We start from the raw sequence: 25,821 nt of genomic DNA on the forward strand, positions 1-25,821 counted from the left end.
CATCACCAACAAACTCTTCCCTCCAAACCCCACAAAACTGTACATTTGTAAATGTTTTTCTTAAATATATCACAATACAAAATGCCCTGTGCCTTGCTTTTTAATTTTCCTTAAAAATATTTCTGGAAGCTCTCTGAATATTGCAACCAACAGAACCATTTCTTTTCAAAAGGCTTTAAAATATTCTATTGCAAGGGTTTGCCATCATCTAATTAATATTAACCATCATTTAGTTAGCCCCCCCATTATTTCCAATGTTTTCTTATTGCAAACATTGCTGAACAATATCTTATACATATATCTAAAATGTGTTTATGGGTGTATCCACAGCTTAAGTTCCTAGTAATGGAATTACTAGGGATTATCATGCTATTCTCTATCTAAAATCCTTTTAATTTCTCCTCACCCCATAGCAGTTAATGTGTGTGTGTGCTCAGTCATGTCTGACTCTTTGTGACCCCACGGACTGTAGCCTGCCAGGCTCCTCTGTCCATAGAATTTTCAAGCAAGAATACTTGAGTGGTCTAATCCAATTATCTCATCTTGATTTGCCAGTCCGCCAAGATCTGGCCCATGCCCCGCCTCTCCAACCTATCAGTCATTCCTTCCTTATGACCTGGAAACACACCAACCTACAGACTTATCCCTTACCTTAGAGTGCTTGTACTTGCTCTTGCTTCTGCAGAAGTTAGTGACTCTGTGTCACTGTGGTTTCAACTACTGACCTATAACAAATAGACTGGTGATTATTACTCCAGCAAGGATGAGTTTATTCAGAATTAAGAGAATTACAATTGAGAGTGTGTAACTGTGGTAAACCATGTGCAAGTCACCGCAGAGGAAGGGAAGAACACTCTTATAGAGGGGAAAAGGAAGTCGGAGGGTATAATAAACAAAGAGACCACGGTTTTTCATTGATTCAGTTGTTGCCAGAAAAAAAGAGGAGTCTTTCTTCTTCCTGTTGGGCTCTGCTGTGGTTGCGGTGCAGGAGGGCTCCCCCTTCTGGTCTCGCAGCTTTATTTAATTGAGATTTCTGTGTATTAATTTTTTCTAAGACTCATAGTCACCTTCTCAGTGAAGCCTTCAGCGTTTAAATGAACACTCCCATCTCTTCAGATGATGCTACTTAATTTTAATCTTAGAATGTCACCTTATATGAAATTATTTTGTCTTCTCTGGAATATGAGCTCCAAAAGGGCGGGAGACCTGTCTTTCTTCTTCCCCTGACTCCCAAGAGCTCAGCAGAGCACAGGCTCAAGGAATATCTGGTAAATAAATGGTCAAAGGATAGTGTATTTAAAATGATTAAATAGGCTGCCAAATTGCTTTCCAGGTAAAGTCACCAGTTTTCACTACCACTGACAGTGTCTGTTTTGAATACTCTTAAAAATACATAACACTATCAAGAATTTACCATTTTTTGGTACTTGTCCACTTTAAAGGTCAAGAAATAGGGACTCACCTCCCATTGTAATTTTTCTTCAGACACTGTTAAGAACAAATCAGATATTTGCTTTTAACAAAACCCCAACTCCATCTCCAGAAAATAAACAGGTAATAACAGACAACAAAGTAAGTCAATAAAAATTTCTCATAGTAGTTTAAAATTGACATGATGCCTAGTGAGAATAACAGTTTAAAAATGGGGTCTTTTTAAGGCAAAAGTAGGACTTATCCTTGCAAAATATAGCAAAATATTTGCTGGATTTTCTCACCCTTGTTTCCTTTGTCACTTTCCTTGCTTCTTTAGGAGCCTTCCCTTGTGGCTCAGATGGTAAAGAGTCCACCTGCAGTGCAGGAGACTGGGTTCAATCCCTGGGTCGGGAAGATCCGCTCGAGGAGGGCATGGCCATCCACTCCGGTATTCTTGCCTGGAGAATCCCATGGACAGAGGAGCCTAGCGGGCTCAGTCCAGTGGGATCGCATAGAGTCGGACAGGACTGAAAGACTAACCAAAACACGCCTCCCTTCTTTCATCTACTTAAATCACTTCACTTTACAAATATTTATTGATTACTCATATGCCCAGGTGCAGTGCTAAAATCCTGATCTAATCAGTCCACACCCACCTTTTAAGACTACTAAGTATTTTGGCCTAGCTGTACTTTCAGATTTACTCAGACTTTTGCTGCAGAAGTCTCTAGAATAACAACCCTTAAATGGAGAGATGAGGAAAGTTTGTATATGGAATATTTGGGAGCATCAACTTATAAATTAATTTGCCATATATGTGTGTGTGTATGTGCGTGCCTGCAAAGTCGGTTCAGTCGTGTCCAACTCTTTGCGACACGATGGACTGTAGCCCACCAGGCTCCTCTGTCCGTGGGATTCTCCAGGCAAGAATACTGGAGTGGGTTGCCATGCCCTCCTCCAGGGGATCTCCCTAATCCAGGGATTGAACCCATGTCTCCTGTGTCTCCTGCATTGGCAGGCAGGTTCTTTACCACTAGCGCTACCTGGGAAGTCTGTCTGTCTCTCCCTCTATCTAGATATATACTGGATTTAAAAAAAAAACAAACTGTAACTTTTTATTATACCCTCCTTATTTAAAGAGATGTTTCTCAGTTTCCAGTTTTCAGTGGTTTGAGGCACTCCACTTTAAATGGAAATATCCTCTTTGGACTGCCTTGGAGGTGGGGAGGTGCGGAGAAAGAGAATTTTCTTCCCGGTCCTAATGTCCACCTAATTTTTAAAGCATAGGTTCGTTGTTCTTCTTATATTTTAAGCTTACAATTACATGATGCCTCGATGTCCCATTTCACTTTTCTTAATTTGTGGGGAATGAGGGGAGGGAGGGACAGAGTGAAAAATACTTCCCTCTGAGTAAAGAAAGAGGGTGTATATGGAAACTGAGATTAAAACACTGGTGTGAGACTGGGAGGTCAGTAGGGGTCAATGGTACATTTAACCCTCTCCTCAAAGGTGATTCTGTTTCGCCTACACCCGTAAAATAAATAAAGCGAATTTCTTATGCATGCAAATAGTTTTTGCATTGAACCCGTTGGTCCAGGTCTCCTATCTGCTAACTTCCTTACCCTCTTTGTTTCAGTTCACTATCTCTCTGCTGCTGCACCACCTCCACCCTTTCCCATATCCAAACCCTCCGCCTAACCTTCCTCCTCTTCTGGCTTCTAGTCACTCTCGATTTTCTGCCACCTTCGCCCTCAGCATCCCCAGCCGGCACGTGACTGGGGGGCTCCGCAGACCGGGCCCCAAGTTTCCTTGAGTCAAAGCCAGAGCTCGGTGGTGAGCGACCTGGACGGTGCGGCAGGGGCAAGGAGGTAGAAAATGCGTTCGTTTCACGTGGCATCTCAGCGCAAATTTGTCTGGAGTTCTTGGCGAGGAAGCGGGCAGGTTTTATTATTTACTTATAGCCTACATGCTAAGCTCGCTCTGGGGCTTCGCTTGGTTTTCAGAAACTTCATTCAAACGCCAGGCGAAGCGGCCCACGAGGTCGGGACTGGGCGTTGTAGATGACCTCAAAGCTACTTCCTCCCCTTCCAAGCCCTTCTTTCTCTCCCCTAGTCACCTTTACGTAGACAAAACTGCCCCCGGCGCTAGAGAGGTCTCGCTCTCTCTCGCAAAGGGTTAAAATTTGTCGGATCGCATGAGGGGGAGGAGATTCCCCATAGACAAGTAAAAAGGGCGATGGACAAACGTGCGGGCACTAAGACCGCAAGGCATTCATTTCCTCCTACGGTGGATGCGGACGCCGGGAGGAGGAGAGTCCCGGAGAGAGGAGCTGGGAGCAGAGGCGCAGGCAATGCTCAACCCCGACTGTAGCTGAGAGAGGCTGGGGGAAACCGGTTGCCGGAGATCGACCGGCGAGGGGAAGACCTTGGGGGGTGGGTGGGGGAAACAGACTGGAGAGCACTCGAAATCTAGCTCTTTACAGATTATTTTATTTTGTGTAGAGAATACGTAGCGACTCCGAAGATCAGCCCCAGTGAACATGTCAGTGTTGACTTTACAAGAATATGAATTCGAAAAGCAGTTCAACGAGAATGAAGCCATCCAGTGGATGCAGGAAAACTGGTAGGTGATGCTTTCGTGTGATGCTGTCCCCACGAGCCCCGCGCGTTTCCCCCGTATGCCTTAATGTCGGTACTCCCTTTCTGGGGCGTGAATGGAGCGAGGAACCGCGGGTAGCGGGAGCGGATCGCTGAGTTCCCGGGTCTCCCCGGTGCAGGAGACATTGGGGCTGCATGAAGCGCGTGAGTCTGTGGTTGCCCCTGGGTGAACCGTGGCTACACATGCATCTTTAACATAGATTATATAACATAGAACATACATGTGTACATAGAGTGCGACAGGGAAGGCGGGAGAGACGCCACAGACCCTACCTGTGCTGCTCCTGGTTTCCCTCTAGATTTGGGTTTTCTTGCTTGGCCTCCTGCAAGCAGAGTGTGAAAGGCAGTGGAGATAGGACCCGGTCTCCGGCTCTGTTTAACCCTCTCCCATCCGCCGTTCTCTGCTCTCTGGCCCTCGCCCTTTCCCCATTCCTCCTGTCTGTCCTTGCTTTCTCCTTGCAGCTCTCCTACTTCACTGTCTTTCTCCTTGCTGCTCCCCAGCCAGATTCTTCCTTTCCTGGACCCCTTTTCCCCACGCAGATCCCTTTCCAGTTTCATGAAGAGACGGAGGCGGGGAGTGGGGGAGGAGGGGACAATGAAAACAGTAATAAAAATGAATGAACCCGAGCGAGTGGAGCCACGCCATTATTAAGTTTGTTTTACGGAAACGCCTTTTGGACACACTGGATTCTAATTTAGTGGGAAGCTGCTGATTGGAGTTGAGACAGATTAAAAACCCCTGGGTCCGCAGAGTCCTTGTGGGGTGGGGAATGTTCCCCACACAACTTCTAACCTGGGAAAGCATCTTTCTTGGTAACTGTATTCCCTCCGCCAGTCCTTTTGGAAATCCCTGTGTGGGAAGCGATCCCCTGTCACCTTGCAATATTTAACAGGGGAGGGTGTGTATGTTCATCTCGCTTCTAGCTTGCAGACGGAGCTGCTGTGGCAGACATTCTCTAACCGCCCCACCTTAAGCCCGTGTCTGACGATCAGTAAAGAGAAAGCTCAAGGCAACCCCCAGCTAGGCAGCTGCTGGCAGCCTCCCAGGTACTGTTGGAGAGGGTCGGGCCGAGGGGGCTCTGGGAAGGTGGGGGATTCCGCCTGCCGCGTGCGCTAGCGCGTGCCCCCGGCGCCCTCACAACCTGCCTTCCCTCCCCCAGGTCATCAATGGGAAACCGGAGACGCTAGCGCGCCTGGAGGCTGGGGCGGGTGGGTGCTCTGCGCCGGAACCCGGGAATGGGGCTCAACGTCTTCTCCCCGGGAGGTTCGGCCGCCGCTCCCGCCTCCTCCCTCGCGGCCGGCCCGCAGGGGACCAGCTGGCCATTTGCGGCCTCAGCGCCGCCGGGCCCGCCCCCTGCGCTGGGCGCGCCGGCGGGGCCGGGCCGGTTTGGGTGGGCGCGGCGCGCGGCCTGGCGCGCTCACACTCGCGGCGGCGTGGCTGGGGGCTTCCTCGGGCGCGGGGGCGGAGGGCCACAGCCGGAAGCCAGGAGGGCCACGCGATTCGCTCGGAAGGCTGGGAAGTGCGGCAGCGCTCTGGGCCGAGGCCCGTCCTGGGCCTCCGAGGGCGAAGGCACCGAGGGTGGGCCCGGAAGACGGTTGTGCGCCCGGGGGCTCGATTCCGTAGGAGTTTAGACAGTTGAGGCCTCTGCGCTTGGGGAAGCCAAGCCTCCCTCGGGCCCCACCAAAGGGACCTTTCTTTACAGGCACTTCCTCCTCCCGCGTAGGGGGTGGCGCTGAAGGCCGGGCGGGGGCGGTGCCTGGGGGGGGGAGTGGCCCCCGGAGCCGCGAGGCGGACCCGCAGAAGGCGAAGGTCTTCTTTGCAACTGTTTGTCGTGGTGTCTTGTCACACCGCTGAGTCCATCTTCCCGCCCCATCGGCCCTGCGCTCTCTGTGTTTCCTAATATCTGACCAGTCTCCAACTTGCTGCACCCTTGTTGTACCTGCCCCTCCGGAACTGGCCTCCCCTCGGGCCGGCTGCTCCGCCTCACTGTGGGCTAGCCCCTCTCCTTGCACCTCCTCGGTGGATGCTCCTCCTACTCACTTGGTGCCTCTTTTCTGGGGCCACTTTCTGTGTTTCCACCACCGCCTGGTACTATTTCCCGCCTCTTTCTCTATGGTGACTCAGACCATAAAGCGTCTGTCTACAATATGAGAGACTTGGGTTCGATCCCTGGGTTGGGAAGATTCCCTGGAGAAGGAAATGGCAACCCACTCCAGTACTCTTGCCTTGAAAATCCCATGGACGGAGGAGCTTGGTCGCGAAGAGTCGGGCACGACTGAGCGACTTCACTTTCACGTTCTCTATTGACCAATACACCAATACATCAAACAGGGCCTAACCCTCGGGATTGAAAATGGGAAAAAATGCACCAATGCATCTTCGCCTGTTGGACTGTTACCACTCTTAGCTCTTTTTCTGTACATTTCATCTGGCAGTATCTTTCCTAGCTTTTTATTCATATGCGTTAAGTATTTAGATGTATGTCTGCCCTCTAGGAGAAGGAAATGGCAACCCACTCCAGTATTCTTGCCTGGGGAATTCCATGGATGGAGGAGCCTGGTGGGCTACATACGGTCTCTGGGGTCACAGAGAGTCGGACACGGCTGAGTGCCTAACACACACTGTCCCTCCCGCTAGACCATCATCTCCTCAGGGCATGCTTCTTGTTCCGCTCTTGCATGCACCTTGAAGAATGCATTGTACAGGCAGATGCCTGGGAAAAGTCTTAATTAGTGAGTTAAAGTGATGATGGATGTCTATTTTATTGCCAGCACAGCTACCTGAACCTTAGCAGACTTGGCCTTCCCTTGAGTTTTGAACACTATGACATAGTCACATATTAGGAGTTCCCCTTCCTGACTTTTTCTCTCTTTGACCCTAATTGTCTTGTTTCTTTTTATATCCCAGAGTGTATGCATTTCTCCCAGTATCCTTGGGTGCCCATTTTATAAACCTCTCCCAAAATGTCAACACCCAAAAAGTCTTGAACTAGGTGTATAAGAAAATGGAGGTTTTTTTCCTTTTCATTTCCTTTGTTAACCAAAGCTTACACCCTCTTGAGGAGAGGGAACGTTTAGGAAGCACAAGGTCTTGCATTTGCCAGACTCATTAACTACAGATAACTTGAAATAGTTTCTGGAGGAAAAACAATGTTGTGAAGTTTCCACTGTATTTTTTTGACAAATTATTTTCAGTCGTCCTTAAAAATTCCCTAGACATAGCCTCAAATAAAACTCAGTTTACAGAATTAAGTTATAACTTATCTCTCAAAGATTAAGCTGCACTCACTGTGTTTTGAAGAATTGTAAGGAAGGTCAGGAGTGTTGTTTTGTCAGGATGCTGTCTGCACTACCTTTTGAATATGATTTAAGAAGGCCTTGATTAAACTTATCCTATAATCTGTACTCATTACTTTATTACATATTAATGTAATGGGACCCTTATTTTGGAGTGATGTTTTTATAAACTAAAGAGTTCAACTGAGGCAAATTTATCAAGTTTATTGCTGCTCAAACAATGATTAACCCTGTATTCACTGTTTTAGACATGGGATAAATACTATAGACCATTTTACTTTTCTAGCAAATAGTTTCACATATAATACATTAGAAAAACTATGGAAAAATGCAGAGTAATAAATATGCCTTGGAGAATCACCCTGAGCCACATCTTTATATGTCAATGAAAAAATATCCTGGGTAATATTATCTGGTAAATGAGGGTATATTGCATGAGACAGAGGAAAATACCTGCTTTTAGCTTAACATTTTTAAGTTCTGATTTGACACTGAAAAGCCCTTGTGGTTTTACAGCATTGAAAATAGAGGCGTTTTGTTCTTTTATGAGATGTCTGGCCTTTACCTGTTATTTTCACAAATAGCTGACTTCATTTATTAGGTCTGCTGGGAAGGGGGCAAAATCGCCTAGGGATTGGTAAAGTGACATAAAATTCACTGACTGAGAAGGGCAGCTGGGCTCTGCTCTGCCTTCTCTTTCAGCAGCCTGCCAGGTCTGTGCTCGCAGCGGTAGATGCTAGTTGCTTCAGTTGTAATTGTCTGACCAATGGTGATTATCTTCTGATGTCGGCTGACACGGTGTTCACCAATAAGAAAGCAGGAGGCCTGTGCTGACTGCTGTAACATTATGTATGTGAGGTGACGTCATCACAGGGTTTGCTTAGAACCTCACGAAACCCTCCCCCGCTCCCCTCTGGCATCCTTCACATCCAGCCTTTCACTGCTTTGTATATTTTTCTGACCTTCTTTCCACCCGTGGTAATGGTTATAAAGATTTTATTGTTTTTATATGTTGTATGCTGTGTTTGAGGTCTATAAGATAGTGTGGGGATTTTTAGAAGTAAATACTGTCTGGCTAAGGAAAGTACAGATTGGTTTTTACTAAGGGAAAAAATTAAACACTGTTAAAAAGAAATTGCACATCTTTTTGTTTTTTTGTTAGATGTGAGATTTGGAAGGTAACATACAGTTTCAATATGAAAAAACATAAAAGTATTATAAGCCTGTGTTAGATTTTTACTCAAAATATAGCATTTAATGTCTATCACACTTTGGAATGCAGGCTGTTTTTCCTGTAGTGACAATTGCTTTGCATTGATCTCTAAAATCCTCCTTGTGACTTGTATGTTTTTGTAAGAAAAGTGGCTGTAAAACAGTACCGCCTGTGGCCGTAAGACAGAAAAGGCCACAATGTCTCATTTAATCAATACAAATTTGGTCAGCTGTCTAGGAAACTACTATGTCCACACTGTACCCAGTGTGTTTTTGCCATTTAGTTTGGAGAATCACAGTTCATATTAGCCTTAAAATTGAAAACCCTAAGTGTGAGGAACTTAACATTCATTCAATAAACTTTAGAAAGCACTTGAGATGTTGGCCTCTTATGCCCTAGGTTAAGAGTGAGAACACTGAGAAAATGTATACAGAGGAAAATTGTGATGTCTGATGTGATGCTAGCAAATAATATTGTGTAAGAACTTTAATCTGAACTTTTATGTGATGTATATTCATGCAGTCTGGTTTCTCTAGGGTTTCCAGGAATAATGCAAATTATTTTATGATTATCTGTCTCTATATTCACATTAGTAACTAAATATGAATATAGTGATAAAATGTTTACATAGGCCTTTTGTTAAATTGGAAGTTAAATTTTGTGGTCTAGACACGACTCCTTGGTGCTTTTAATGTTCAGTTCAGTTCAGTCCAGTCACTCAGTCGTGTCCGACTCTTTGTGACTCCATGAATCGCAGTACACCAGGCCTCCCTGTCCATCACCAACTCCCGGGGTTCACTCACACTCAGGTCCATCGAGTCGGTGATGCCATCCAACCATCTCATTCTCTGTTGTCCCCTTCTGCCCTCAATCTTTCCTAGCATCAGGGTCTTTTCAAATGAGTCAGCTCTTCCCATCAGGTGGCCACAGTATTGGAATTTTAGCTTCAACATAAGTCCTTCCAGAGAACACCCAGGACTGATCTCTTTTAAGATGGACTAGTTGGATCTCCTTGCAGAAGGGACTCCCAAGAGTCTTCTCCAACACCACAGTTCAAAAGCATCAATTCTTTGGTGCTCAGCTTTCTTCACAGTCCAACTCTCACAGCCATACACGACCACTGGAAAAGCCATAGCCTTGACTAGATGGACCTTTGTTGGCAAAGTCATGTCTCTGCTTTTGAATATGCTATCTAGGTTGGTCATAACTTTCCTTCCAAGGAGTAAGCGTCTTTTAATTTCGTGACTGCAATCACCATCTGCAGTGATTTTGGAGCCCAAAAATATAAAGTCTGACTTTATTTTTCTTTATATTTAAACTGTTTCCACTTTTTCCCCATCTATTTGCCATGAAGGGATGGGACCAGATGCCATGATCTTAGTTTTTAATCTTAGCTTTTAATGTTAGATGATAGTAAATTCTAACTGTCAGGATCACATTGGAATTTAATTACAAAGTCAATCCACTCTAGATCCAGAATTTGCTTTGCCTGTTTATCTTTAAGGAGAATCTATTTTGTGGGAAAGTTTTGAGAGGGGAAAGAGGCTTAGAAATACTTTGGAGAGCATAAACAACCATCTGACCTGTCTTAAGCCAACAAAGTAAAATGGAGTACAGCAAATCAAGAATTCATATTTGGTTCAATGATCTGGATATTTCATGTCCAACACTTTCTAAGATGAGTTATCCAAAAATTGTTGCTACAATTCACTTAATTTGTCATGTCTGGATACAGGTGAGCTGAGCTGGCTTTTATTAATAAGAATCAGACAACAGTCCACAAATTTGCCTTAGCTTTCTATTTTTATTCTTAGCTTCAAATCCATCTGTTCCACCTACTTTCCATTTATCTTTGTTAGAAGAGCACAGACACTTACCTGGAAAAGTTTACCTTAGGAAAATTACCCATATCACAGTTATTCCTGTTGATAGTCTAAGGAAATCTGAATGAAAATATAACATGGCTTTATTGAAAGGTAAAGGCTCACAACTTCATTTCTTTGTTTGTATTCTGATTATGAGTATATGGCTTCTCGGGTGGCTCAGAGGGTAAAGCATCTGCCTGCAATGCAGGAGATCTGAGTTCAGTCACTGGGTGGGGAAGATCCCCTGGAGAAGGAAATGGCAACCCACTCCAGTACTCTTGCCTGGAAAATTCCATGGACAGAGGAGCCTGGTAGGCTGCAGTCCATTAGATTGCAAAGAATCACACACAACTGAGCAACTTTACTTCTTCTGTGAGTATATACAGGCAGGAATGAACATGTAAACTTCAGAACTTTAACAGCATCCTTAACTGTATTTAACTTACAATAATTTTATAAGATTAATCCTTTTTTGAAAAAAGACTGCCCTAGTCAAAAATGGATTTGTAATTTTAAGTTCATTGAGCAAAAAGCATCCCGAATCCCAGATCTTTGTAAGTCATCTAAGCTTACATCTAAGCTTTGTAAGTCATCAAGCTTACAATTTTTATTGTGATTTCTTTCTGTACTGAGTACTCATGATTTTAAGTTTCAAGGTTATTTATCTTAGTATATTAGAATGACAGGTATTTTTAGGAACCCTTTTGTTGAGTCAGTCACCCACTGTGAACTTCCTAAAATTTAACTATAAACCTGTGTGTCCAAAATAATGTACAAATGAAAGATTCATTTTCTTAAAGATAAATTTCAGATGTCTTTCGCTCAACCCTTAATTTTTTTTTAAACAATCTTTTAAATTCTGAGACTGATTTTTTTTTCCTGGATTTTATTTAAAATTTATTGTAATGAGGTCCGCACAAAAGGAAGGGGTGAAGAGTGGGGAACATTCAGGGGACACAGGAATGTGGCCAGTGTCACAGGTTCTTAGTGGGGGAGAGGAGTGAATAGAGAAGGCCAGGCTGGAGCTGGTGTGGAGTAGGGAAGGAGGAGACTGTGGCTGTATCCTCCTACCCCAGGAAGCGCCTCTCATCCCTGGAGCCCCTCCTTTGCCCTGGGCCCCCGGGGTCCCATCCCTTGTCCTGCCTCGGGCCCAGTGGCTCTTTTGCTCCCCTTGACTTGTTTTCTCTTGGCAGATTTTTAAGCAGGATAATGTTCAGGGCCTCACCCCAAACAATTCCACCTGATGAAAGTACAGCCTTTGTGAGGCTGAATTTTTGAATTGACTATTAACACTTAATGGGCAGCGCACAAGATCATTCTTTGAAGACTGGCAAGATTAATGAAATGCATGTTTATGCATAAATGTCCATACATTTACTTAGAAAAGTATATGTTTATATATATACACACAAACCTGTAAGTACACATAACTATGTTAAAGTGACGTTTTGAAAAACTGAAAACTGATACCCCATTAAAGACCAATTTTTGTGTATTTCCTGCTAATAGAAGAGCATCTTCCTTGGGAATTCCCTGGAGGTCCATTGGTTAGGACTTGAAGCTTTCACTGCCATGGGCCAAGGTTCAATCCCTGGTTGGGGAACTGAGATCCCATAAGCTACCTGGTGCAATAAACACAGCAACAGAAGCATCTTCCTGAACCCAATGTACTTTTCTAAAATTCGCTGCAAATAGGTCCTAATTTGAATATTTTGTCAATTTTTTAAACTAAATAATACTATTTTAGTAAATTTCTTAAAACTACAAAATTTGAACATTTAGTACTTGGATTTAACCCCAGTTATTAATAATTTTAAAAAATCTTCAATATGGGTAATAGTAGGGGAAACCCTCAAGTCCCAGTTGCCTGGCTCCTTCTATTTATAATAGAAGTATGGTATAAAAGTTTTTAAGATACTTGGTCCACTCCAACTGGGGTAATTAACTTTTTCAAGTGAAGTGGGTTCAGTTGAATTGAACGCTTTGAAGTTGAGAATTTCATGATCTTGTTTTAGGAGCCTCAATGAGGTAGTGGTGGTGGGGGGGTGGCGGCTGGTGGGGGAAACCCTGATGAAAAGGTTTACACCGGAAACTTTCTTTTTTTTTTTTTTTTTAATGGTGTGAGATTTCTCTTGAAGTCTATGGATGCATTTAAAAGCTGGTATAGCAGTGGTTATCATTACAATAAGAGGGTAGGAAGCTCTATAAAAAGTTACTCTAAATATCAAGGTCTGTAGTTTTCTTTCAATTTTATGACTTTTTGACATAGATTTAAAGATCTTAGAAAGGGTAAGTTTTCTTCATTCTGAAGTAATGATACTAACAGTTGAGAACATGGTCATTTACTAATTGCAGGCATTCTTTTAAAATGTTTTATATATGTTAATACCTAAATCCTCCCCGCCACCCTTTGATGTATTATCTTTCTGATTTTAAACAACAGGAAATTAGGCCCAATGAGGTTTCACAAGTTGGAATTTGTATGTAGGGATGAAAAAAGAGAAATGGGCTCCAGCATTGACCAAAGCTTAGCCACCCAGGCCTTAAAGATCCCCCTGTTTGTGTTAGAATAAATATTCAATCAGTTAAAAAATGTGCTTGGAGACTTGGCAGCAGTGTAAACATGGAAGAGATCTGCAGTTTTTAGTTTAGGATCTTACAGTGTCTGTTTCCTATTGTTCAATAAGTGGATCCTGAACACTGAAGGCAAGAATAACTACAAAAAGCACTATTAATGTTATAATTGCCCTATGTAGATATGGATACTGTAATCACGCAGAACTATTATTTTCAGAATATTACTTAATCAAAATCTATCAGTACTTTTAAATTTGTGGAAAGCCATGTTACCTTTAATAATACTTCTATCATAAAATATTTCAGTTTCCTCTCAAACCATGACACACAGACTTGGAACATTTCTTACAAAGCATACTTTCTGTCTGCTTTTCTATGCTCTATGCTTTGTCCACTCAGCTTGGTTCTAGACTCCAAGCTTGTATTTCTACCTGTTACACTGCCTGTCAGCAGGGGGAAAGAATATATTTATATATGTGTATGTCTGTATGTGTATATATGGGCTCCCAGGTGGCAGTAGTGGTAAAGAACCCACCTGCCCATGCAGGAGCCATGAGATATGGATTTGATCCCTGGGTCAGGAGGATCCCTGGAGGAGGGCATGGCAACCCATTCCAGTGTTCTTGCCTGGAGAATCCTATGGACAGAGGAGCCTGGCGGGCTACAGTCCGCAGGGTCACAAAGAGTCTGATACAACTGAAGTGACTTAGCACGCATGCACACACAGACTCACACACACCCATACATATGACTTGGAGATGTCCCTGTTCTTAAAGGTCAGTTCCTCCAGTGTGAAGAAATAGAGCCTGTTAAAAATTAGTTTTAAATCCTTTTCCTGATTTCAAAGTAAATATTTATTATAGAAAAAAGAAATAAAAACGTTTAAAAGCATAAAGGTTCCGGAAAGAAAACACCTTTAATTCTTATCCAGGGTTGACCACTGTTCTTTGCCACATTTCTTCCAGCCTTGTTTTTAAGATTTTTATATACTTTAGATCATTCAGTGCATGTCAGCAGTGAACTGAGTTGTCTCTTATGTGCCAGGGACCGCACTGGATAGTTTTCTTTCACCTACTGCCTCATTACAGCTTTATATGTTGCTTTTGTTTCCTCTTTACGTTATAAATGTTTTCCATGTCACTAAAACCTCTCCTCTCCATAGGTATAATTTTAAGTGACTATTTAACATTGTATTGTTTGAACTTTAGGTAACAATTCCCTTACATGTTAGGTTGAACATGTTAAATTTCTAATATTTTGCTGTAGAAATAGACCTCTTGACATCATAGGAGGTCATCAAGAGTATGTGGCCCCCCAGCTGACCAGAAAGCCAGCCCTGGGCAATCAAGGCTCCTGCTGTTCCCACAGCAGGAGCCGTTTCAGGGATGCAGCCTTGAGAGGGTGATGTGTTGCTGAGATCATCCGGATGATACGCGCACCAAGCCTCATTAAGGACAGTATATGGACTCCTAGCTCTGGTCGGCAGCCGCCCAAGACCAGCCTGGTAGGCAAGTCCCTTGCTCACTACCTGCCTCCCTCCCCGTCTCGAGCGGCTGCGGCTGCCTTCATTTTTGGCCTCTTCCTGCCTTCCAGTGTAAGGGGTCCACTCTCAAATTTCACTTTGGAACTCCTAGGGATACAAACTAACAGCTCTCCTTCTAGGCCCGGAGTTGACATTGCAGTGGGCAGCGTGAGCCCTTCTTTGTGATGAGAGCACAGGTAAAATGTGCCATGCTATTAAAGATGTTTTATAATTAACCTGTTATGACTAATACTTAACTCATACGTGGCCTGACCACTGGGCCCCTATCCACTGTAGGGTGATTCCCCTTTAAGACCTAGTGTTGTAGATGGAATTTGTGCTTTTAACACCAGCAGTTTTGACTTGGAGAATGCTCCAGCAATCCAGGAAATGAAACGGTTTGGGTTTTTTCGTTTGCTTCTTTGTTTTTTTGCTTAAGTTCTCAGCACAGTTATGTTTGCTTTCTTTTATTGTCTGGTAGGTAGGAAATCTTCGAGGTAAAAGCTTATGTCCTTGTGAAAAATGGCCCCACAAAGGAGTGCAACACTGGGTACTGACTCTAAAAGTAAGAGAAGATTAAGAGATCAAGAAACATTGTGATCCTTAATCAGGAAAAAAAATAGGTGGTTTAATTAAATTTTCTATATTAAAGGAGGATTCTTCAATTGTTTTTGCTGACATCCACCTAAAAGATGTTTGAAAAATTATGTACTGCCTCACACATTTAATATTTTTTCCTTTGTAAGTTGAAGTAAATTAAATTTTTAATAGAGATAGAAGAAATAGGATGAGGATGGGCTAGTTTTAATAAATATTTCATGACTTGGTAAGATAGGTTTATCTTTTTAGTGAGTAATGGACAACAAATCTGAAATGCATGATTCCAGTCCGTGGTTTCGTTCATTGTTAGCTGAAAAAAACGGTCTGTATTCCACACTGATAACATTTAAAAGACTTCAGGTGTACTCATCCTGTACTGTTTCTGGTTGTTAAGAATTCAGAGCAGCTTAACATTCAAAATGTGTGGTCTAATCAGTGGGGGAAAAAAGTGAAGATTATCATTATGCTTCACATCATTGTTCATTTTTACTCTGCTTTTGGGGCAAGAAGGAGAGATGCAGGTAATGTCTTAAACGATCCTTTGTTGGCTATAGAGGAGGTTATAGCCGATAGCATTTCTGTGTGTGTTGCCATTAGGGCTATTCTCCTAATCCGCCAAGTGTCAGTCACTCAGTCGTGTCTGACTCTTCGCAATTCCAGGGACTATAGCCCGCCAGCCTCCTCTGTCCATGGGATTTCCCAGGCAAGAATAACTGGAGTGGGTTGCCATTCCCTTCACCAGGGGATCTTCCCAACCCAGGGATCAAACCCAGGTCTCCTGCATTGCAGGTAGACTCTCTACCACCGAGCCACCAGGGAAGCCTCTAATTGGGCAAAACACTTCCTTATTCTTGACTTGATCAACCACTGAAAGAACCTGAGAACTTTCTCAGGAAGCTCCTTTCAGTCCATTCTACTTGGGGTGGCTCTGATTATTAGAAGACTGTTCCAGTTACTGCCTGAAAGTTATGATCCTCCTAGTCCTGACTAGCTGTAGTTTATTCTCACATCTCTGTGACTGTCTTGGATGCATTTGAAAACGATTCCTATCTCCTCTCTAGGCTTTCTTTTCTAGAATATCATCAGCAGTCCTCTGGTAATCCACATGGATACTTGTGAAAAATAAAAAATTAGAACTCCTATACTTTTGAATAATTAAATGTTACCTACTAGGAAACTCCTGAGAAAGATATTAAAACTTACTCAAATTTGGCACTTATACATTAAAATGAGTAAGCCTATATTAGAGGTGCAGCAGGCGAGGGGGGACTTCTAATTTAGTATTCTGCTGAAAAGTCTGCCACATGGTGCTTTGGAACATTACAAAGCTCCTATTGTATATGACATTCTGGAAATTTTAAGGACTCTCTTAACCCTGAGCCACCGGGCCTGTCTTGAGTTGTAGTTGCTTTTCAGTGACTGTTCCTGCTTTCATGTTTGCAGAAACATTTTTTGGAAACTATTTCATGATGGCTGATGTTGTTTGTGATTATACTGCTTTGGTTGGTGCTCAGCTGTTTTTCAAGGCAATGGCACCCCACTCCAACACTCTTGCCTGGAAAATCCCATGGACGGAGGAGCCTGGTAGGTCGCAGTCCATGGGGTCGCAAAGAGTCAGACAGGACTGAGCGACTTCACTTTCACTTTTCACGTTCATGCATTGGAGAAGGCAATGGCAACCCACTCCAGTGTTCTTGCCTGGAGAATCCCAGGGACGGGGAGCCTCATGGGCTGCCGTCTATGGGGTCGCACAGAGTCGGACATGACTAAAGCGACTTAGCAGCAGCAGCAGCTCTTCTTCAGTTCTTTATAATTACTGGGCTCACTGTCTACCGACAAAAGGGTAGCTTGGGGGTAAAAAAAAAAAAAAAGTGAGAACCGCGTTCTGTGTCCTCGGTCCTTAACCAGGTGTTTGGGCCAGGGTCACACGGAGAGTTTGTTTTTCCTCGGAATACACGTGTACGGGCTTCATCTCCGAGATTCAGAAATGATGGGTCCGTGGTGGGGCCCAAGTACTAGGAAAGATCTTCCAAGCTGAAGCTTGTGTCAGTGATGAGCGCTGCCCTGATAACTGCTGATTTCATCTCCGTCTCTGGGTCTGTCTTCTCAGGTCTTTGATCTCACACATTGGACGCCTCTTCCTCTTCCAGCCTGCTTTGCCTCCTTTGTCAGCTCCCTGGGACCAGGATATCAAGCTGCCCAACACCCTGCTATTCATCCTTATCTCTAACGCACAACAAAGACCTTTGTGATCTGGCCCTCAATTTGCTTTCTCTCAATGGTTTCCATTGCCAGTCACCTCCTTCAGGCCCCCGTCACTACTTCTGTTTCCTACCTCCATCTCTCCTTGCTCACTTTCCTACCCCAGCTCTCTGCCTTCTCCTGTGACTCCTATGGTAAAAAACTCTCAATGGTTTCCCACTGTCTGTAGGATAAATCCAAAATGTTCTGATTGATTTGAAAGGTCATTCAAAATCCAGCTCCAAGATTATCTTCCTAATGTTACCTGTTGAAAGGACTTCCCTGGTGGCTCAGACGGTAAAGTGTCTGCCTACATGCAGGAGACCTGGGTTCGATGCCTGGGTTGGGAAGATCCCTTGGAGAAGGAAATGGCAACCCACTCCAGTATTCTTGCCTGGAGAATCCCATGGATGGAGGAGCCTGGTGGGCTACAGTCTATGGAGTTGCAAAGAGTTGGACACGACTAAGCGACTTCACTTTCTCCCAGGCCTATTCAAATAAAAATTCCTTCTCTTTCCCACCCATCAAAATCTGTTGCTATTTTTTTGTGTGGTTTGCTTGCACTTGGCTCAGAAATAGGTTAGTATTCTTTCTTCTGTATTGGGCTTCGCTGGTGCTTCAGATGGTAGAGAATCTATCTGCAATACAGGAGATCTGGGTTCAATCTCTGTGTCAGGAAGATCCCCTGAAGTAGAAAATTGCAACCCACTCCAGTATTCTTGCCTGGAGAATCCCATGGACAGAGAAGCCTGGTGGGCTACATGTCCATGGGGTCACAAAGAGTCAGACTCAACTGAGTGACTTTCACTTTTCTCTCTTCTGTCTTTGAAATAAGTGCCTATCACAGAATTTGGCATGTAGTTGCCCTTACTGTGTGTGGACTAGATGAATGCAGGTATGCATGGATGTTATCGTCTAGTGGCTAAATCCTGTCTGACTCTGCAACCCCCTGGACTGTAGCCCACCAGTCTCCTCTGTGCATGGCCGTGCTGGAGTAGGTTGCCATTTCCTTCTCCAGAGGATCTTCCCGACGCAAGGACCAAACCCTGTATTGGCAGGCAGTCTCCTGCATTGCCAGCCAGATTCTTTACCACTGAGCCACCAGGGAAGTCATGCATGAATGCACAAGGCTGTTTACTCACTCTCAGATGTATTTATTATTCAGCGTCTCTTTATGTTGTCCTTAAGTGAATTATGGACTGATTAGTACCTTCTTGAAATAATAATACTCCAATCAGAAAGAAGTCAAAAGTTTGCTTAAAGTGGTAGGGAAGGTGGGATTGTATACACAAGGGGAAAAAAAAATCAGGAAGAAAATAATACCAAAATAGTAAAAAGTAGTTGTATAAAATGATAGTTATTTATTTTTCTTTTTGCTGTTCCAGTTTTCCATAATTTTTTATATTACGTCTGGGTATGTAAGGTGGTAAGATTTTGCATATTGGTCTTTTTTTTTTCATTTTTTGCATCAACTATACTATATTTACTTCATAGTAAAAGACAGGCTTTATTTTACAATGGTGTATTATCCAATATAAGGTAAAAATTACTTAAAGAAAAAACCAGTACATGTTTTAATAAACATTAAGCAGCATCAGTTCAGTTCAGTCACTCAGTTGTATCCAACTCTTTGCCACCCCGTGAATCGCAGCACGCCAGGCCTCCCTGTCCATCACCAACTCCCAGAGTTCACTCAAACTCATGTCCATCGAGTCAGTGATGCCATCCAGCCATCTCATCCTCTGTTGTCCCCTTCTCCTTCTACCCCCAATCCCTCCCAGCATCAGAGTCTTTTCCAACGAGTCAACTCTTTGCATGAGGTGGCCAAAGTATTGGAGTTTCAGCTTTAGCATCAGTCCTTCCAATGAACACCCAGGACTGATCTTTAGAATGGACTGGTTGGATCTCCTTGCAGTCCAAGGGACTCTCAAAAGTCTTCTCCAACACCACAGTTCAAAAGCATCAATTCTTCAGCACTCCGCTTTCTTCACAGTCCAACTCTCACATCCATACATGACCACTGGAAAAACCATAGCCTTGACCAGATGGACCTTTGTTGACAAAGTAATGTCTCTGCTTTTGAATATGCTATCTAGGTTGGTCATAACTTTCCTTCAAACATAAAAGCATTTTGTGAGGACAGAAATGCACATTCTTACTTCAGATAAATGTACTTTGTCAGATTAAGGTAGAGGTAAGCCATACTGTTGATTGAGGTCACAATAAATTTCTCTCTCTCTCCGATTCCAAATTATACAGTTTGATTTTTTTTTTTTTTTTGAAGTAGGAAAGTGTCCTGCTTCTTTAAGGGAAGGTTATAACAGATACTTGTTTGACTTGAACATGACAACTTTTACGTCTGGGTTTCAGGAATGTATCTAATAGGGCAAAGGTTCCCCAGGGACAAGAGTCATCTAACAGCAATGAAAGATTAAACATAAACCTGCCCCTGGAGAGTAAAAAACAATAGGATAATTGGCTCAGGGACCTTGTGGCATCTGGAAATACACTGAACACACATACATTGGATATATTATTAACAAATACTCCAGCACTGCCCACTGCCTGGGAGATGAAGTCTGATTTAGAGGCGCTGGAAGGATTTAGTTACTGTCTGCAGTGAAGGTTATAAGGGGTATAAAGGACCAGTCTAGTCCAGAGGCCAGCCTGTGTGGAGCCAGAAAATCTGGTGTGTCTGGTCTGGTAGGAAGGACCAGGGATCTGATTGGGAACTAAGTGACGAGAGATTTTTTACAGGATTGCCTTGCAGAGATCTAATCACTTTGGGGCATTGCACAGAACACTCACTGCTTCTGTATTTCCTCTTAGAAGAGAGAGACAGGGATTTCCAGGTGAGCACGTGAGAAGTAATGTTTTGTTTTTAGTTCGCTGTACCTAGGAAGACTTGGTGTTCCTTTTTCCAGAAGAGTCTTTGCATTGTCTCAGTCAGCATACAAAAGGTTACTGGAGCGGGGAAAAGAGGGTGGAGGAGAATGGCTCCAAATCCTATGGGATATAGTTTGTAACAAAATTTCTGTGATTGAATTAATGATGAGATTTTGGTTTTACCTTTTATAAATTTAGAAAAAGTTCTGCACTTAAACTCCAGACAACTTAAGTGTTCTTTTTAGAAACAAAAAAAACAAGAAATATGGTTAGAAATATTCTAAAGGACCAAAAAAGAAAATACTCACTATAAGGAAAATACTGCATACTTAATATGTGTTAGGTATATTAGACTTGATTTTTCTAAAAGAGTGTTGCTGCCGCTGCTAAGTCACTTCAGTCGCGTCCGACTCTGTGCGACCCCACAGACATCAGCCCACCAGGCTCCCCTGTTCCTAGGATTCTCCAGGCAAGAACACTGGAGTGGGTTGCCATTTCCTTCTCCAATGCATGAAAGTGAAAAGTGAAATTAAAGTCGCTCAGTCGTGTCTGACTCTTAGCGACCCCATGGACTGCAGCCTACCAGGCTCCTCCGTCCATGGGATTTTCCAGGCAAGAGTACTGGAGTGGGGAGCCATTGCCTTCTCTGAAACTTTCCTCAAAAAATAATATTTCTTGAAGTAAATTTTAAGATTTAATTTGCTAAACATTTATGACTTCTATAACATTAGAAGAAAAAGTACCTTCATTCCTTTTCAGGTAATTTTTTAAGGCAAGTTTTTTCCTATCTTAGAAAAAAATCTTTTTTTTTTTTAATTTGACAACTACTCTAAAATAAAACATAAGAAATTGTTCATCATTTCATATTCTAGAGCCACATGCTTATGAGTCTGATACCAAAATTATAGCCTATCAGGTATACGGTGTTCTGATTGGCACAGTCTCTGAGTATGTAGTTACAGTTCCAACTGGTAGAGGGTGAGGGCTATATGATTGTCCTTGACTTTGTAAAACATTTAAACAGACATTTTCACATTATAAACTTGGATAAATTTTGTAATGTTCAAACAAATTTTCACATTTTAAACACTTGATATCTATTTATGCTTTATCTTGAAAATAAGCTTTCATTTCAATGCCATATGATATGAATATTGTGATACTTTTACAAAGAAATCTTTATTAATTATTGAATTCTTTTTTAATTGAGCCAATGTTGATGCTTATCCCTCGTTTAGTTCTGCTGAGGCAGATAAGAAGTGGTCAACATCCTGTAGCTGCTATGTAGGCTTGGATTGGTGGTATTTATGTGGATAGTTCAGGCAAATCAGAGAGCTGCTTTTTTAAAATTGCATTATTACATAGAGAGACTAACACACTCACAATGGAAATCTGCACAGAATAACCTGGACGAAAAAGAGAAGAAGAAAGACTCTACTGTGTTTTTGTGAATTATCTCTTGGCTAAGGAACAAAAGCTCGGTTTTGGGGAGATTGTTTCTTCCCCGCAAAATATTTGGTATCCAGAGCCTCTTCTTTCCCCAGCAATGCTGAATGGACAGGGTGTAGGGACTCAAGCTGGTGAATTATGCTCATCCCACCTTCGCACATTGAAATACTGTTCTTGTTCAGTTGCTCAGTTGTGTCTCAGTCTTTGCAGCCCCATGGACTGCAGCACACCAGGCTTCCCTGTCCTCCACTGTCTCTCGGAGTTTGCTCACACTCATGTCCACTGAGTCGGTGATGTTATCCAGCCATCTCATCCTCTGTCATCCCCTTCTCGTCCTGCCCTCCATCTTACCCAGCATCAGAGTCTTCTCCAGTGAGTCGGCTGTTTTCATCAAGTAGCCAAAGCATTGGAGCTTCAGCTTCAGCCTCAGTTCTTCTAGTGAATATTCAGGGTCAATTTCCTTTATGATTGACTGGTTTGATCTCCTTGCTGTCCAAGGGACTCACTGGAACATAGATTCTAAGGAAAAGTGGTGCAATTGTATACTTTCAGGATAAAACTTAGTGAGTAGAATACATAGTCTCTTTTATGTTTATAGTCTGTCTTGTCTAGATTTAAACTATTTTCCGTAGGTGGTTACAATATAACAGCTCCAAATGCCTTGTTTATATGCAAAGTCTAAAATATCTGGAATATAGTAGTTTACTCAAGTATTGCTATAAGCTGTGTTTTCATTGATCTTGAGTCAGACCATCAATAGCATGCCAGTTGTTTTCAGCAGTTGGCTTAAATTGCTTGTTTTTCACCTGAAAATAATACTCTTGTTTTCTCATGAGTTCAGCTGAGTTTAAGGATTTAGTATTTCCACGCTAGTTCCTGAAGTTTGTATATGCATTGTTTTTCATCAAATTATATGCATATGGAGGCCTAGAATTAGGAGATAGACATAAAATCTTTACTTTTTTCTTAAGATTTTATGTAGAAAAGTATTAGGATGCATCTTGATAGAGACATGTATTGTCACAAACACTTTGTAAGGGAATAAACTCTTATTAAGTTGTAGCTTTTTTTTTTTTTTTTTTTTCCAGTTTCTTTGTAATTATAGTTTCTTCATTCATTGGGTAGGCCTGGTGCAAGTAACTTGAAATTATACATTGTCAGAAATTTAGGAAACATAAGAAAGAATAGAGTAAAAGTTACCTTTAGATAAACATTTTGGTGTAAATCTTTTTAAACATCTTTCTTTCCATTTACCCGTCTTTATATTTTTAGCAATACCCTATTTTTCTGTAACCTGACTTTTTTTTCTTGATAAAGGATGGATCATTTTTCCCTATTCTTAAATATTTCTTCACCAAATTGTTAAGTGGGATAATTGTGTTTCTTTAATGTAGTGTTCTAGCTGACATTGGATGGAGAAGGCAATGGCACCCCACTTCAGTACTCTTGCCTGGAAAATCCCATGGACGGAGGAGCCTGATGGGCTGCAGTCCATGGGGTCGCTAAGAGTCGGACACAACTGAGCGACTTCACTTTCACTTTTCACTTTCATGCTTTGGAGAAGGAAATGGCAACCCACTCCGGTGTTCTTGCCTGAAGAATCCCAGGGATGGGGGAGCCTGGTGGGCTGCCATCTATGGGATCGCACAGAGTTGGACACGACTGAAGCAACTTAGCAGCAGCAGCAGCAGCTGACATTGGAAAAGCTTGAGGAGACATGTGTCACTGTTTTCAAAAGAGCAAAGACTACACTGGTTAATAGCATGAAAATGGTTTTAAGTTTGACCAGTAGAATAAATATGCAGTATATTTCAGATTATTTTCTTCATGGATTATGTCGTCTTTGGGTAATAACATCAGTTTGCTGTGCAGAACAAACCACCAATCAAGGAACAGTGTTAAGATGCTTTTAACTGCAAGTAACATTATAATTAACTGTGGCTTAAAAACATAAAAACTTTTAGTTATTTCACATAAGAGTAGCTCCGATTGGAAAGCTCTGTAGTCGTTCAGGGGCTTAATAATGGCATCAGTGTTTCAGGTTCTATCGGGGTTTTTACCGTCCTTACTGTGTCTACCTGCTTCTGTTATGGCCTGTTCCTGAGCCTTGTCAGGCCCAAGTTCACCTTTCTCTGTTGGCGTTCATTCTCACACTTGACTAAGTCACACCCAGCAATTTGTGTTTGTGAGCCAGGGAAGCAGGTCAGAGGTGCTATTTGAATACAGTGATAAGCGGATGACGTCAGTAGATGAGACAGCACACTGCTATGGTTGTGCAGGTTGGGCTTTTTCTACTTCTTACACAGATCTGCAGATGACTCAGCACAGGGCTGATACAGGAAGGTAGCACATGAACGTATGAAAAGTCAGCATGGCTCTGAATGCTGTTTCTCCTCTTGGACTTGGGATCTCAAGGAAAGCAGGTTTGGGAGATCCGTGAATGTTAGTGTACTTCCTCTGCACTAGGTAACATAAAGTTCAGATGAAAACTCCCCATATTCCAGGCCACAAAGGTTCATTGTCTCACTGTGTTAGTCTCTCAGTTGTGTCCGACTCTTTGCCACCCCGTGGACTGTAGCCTACCAGGTTGTCTGTCCATGGAATTTTCCAGGCAAGAACGCTGGAGTGAGTTACCATTCCCTTCTCCAGGGGATCCCAATCCAGGGATCGAACCCTGGTCCTGAGGCACTGTGGGCAGATTCTTCACCTTCTGAGCCACCAACGAAACCCCTGTCTCACTGTAACAAGACTTAAAAGCCTTATAGAGTCCTTGGTTACAAAAGGGAAGGTAATCACTCACTAAGCCACCGATACGAAGCCCGGATTATACTCCACAAAGTTCTTGTATGGATTAGTACTGTCCCCCTCTGTCCACTTTCCTTATAGGTGGTACAATTGATTCTCATTACTTGACTAGATATGTTTTATAAAGTCACTGGAAACATTAACTTGGCAAATTCTGTTCCTAGAAAAGATATAGAGTTAGGTTCCCGCAAGCTTCTGGCCATATTTTTGTCAACCAGTCAACACATAACTTTGTTTTATGTGTTTCTGTTGGCATGCTCACTTGTTCAGTCACGTCTGACTCTTTGTGACCCCATGGACTATAACCCACCAGGCTCCTCTCTGTCCGTGGAGTTTCCCAAGCAAGAATATTAGAGTGGGTTGCCATTTCCTACTCCAGTGTTTCTGTTTAAAGACACCTTATTTTACACTTTATTTATATATAGTTGATTCATGAACACTGAACTCATAGCCAACAGCACCATAACTCATGCCTGAAAGAATGTTATCTAACACATGAATTTCTCTGTAAAACAGCACAGCCTTGTATTTAGGAACACTAGTTAGATGGCATTTCGGCCCTGGGGGCCATTTTTAACAGGGAAATCACCAACAAAAAAGCATAAAAGTGCAGAACATGTGACCCTGCTGCTGCTGCTAAGTCACTTCAGTCGTGTCCGACTCTGTGCGACCCCATAGACGGCAGCCCACCAGGCTCCCCCGTCCCTGGGATTCTCCAGGCAAGAACACTGGAGTGGGTTGCCATTTCCTTCTCCAGTGCATGAAAGGGAAAAGTGAAAGGGAAGTCGCTCAGTCGTGTCTGACTCTTAGCGACCCCATGGACTGCAGCCCACCAGGCTCCTCCGTCCATGGGATTTTCCAGGCAAGAGTACTGGAGTAGGGTGCCATTGCATTCTCCAACATGTGACACTAAGTAGACTGAAAAATGGACACTTATTTACAATATGAGAGTTGAAATAAGAAGGCAGAGCATTACCTTGTTTGACCTAAGCCTGAAGCTCAGGCATTGGGCAACTCAGATTATTCACCACTCTGTGAATGACCATGAATGACCGTGGAAGCACTGAGTGGGGGTGAGAAACAGAGTCTAATGAGTAGGTGAACTTGCAATAATGAGGATCAACTGTATTCTGCTATAGGAGGTAACATCCAGAGTTCAAGTGTTCATACTGTCCTGGATAACCCTGATTTATAATGGCAGCACTCAGCTATGCTTAGCAGTGAAAATACTTTTTCACAGAATGCTGAGAAGGCATCTCTTTATACATACAGAGAACTTGTCTTTTCAGATTTGTA

General features: G+C 42.9%; 1 protein-coding gene across 1 annotated transcript in view; it reads left to right on the top strand.

The window, feature by feature from the left end:
* Positions 1-3,952: 3,952 nt before the first annotated feature.
* ELOVL6 (ELOVL fatty acid elongase 6) overlaps positions 3,953-25,821 on the top strand; it is a 135,004-nt gene continuing 113,135 nt past the window's right edge. The window contains exon 1 of the mRNA XM_052642251.1: positions 3,953-4,035. Within this exon, the coding sequence (XP_052498211.1) occupies positions 3,953-4,035 (83 nt within the window). The remainder of the gene's footprint in view (positions 4,036-25,821) is intronic.

The sequence above is a fragment of the Budorcas taxicolor genome, chromosome 6 (genome assembly GCF_023091745.1).
Source record: "Budorcas taxicolor isolate Tak-1 chromosome 6, Takin1.1, whole genome shotgun sequence".
NCBI lineage: Eukaryota > Metazoa > Chordata > Mammalia > Artiodactyla > Bovidae > Budorcas > Budorcas taxicolor.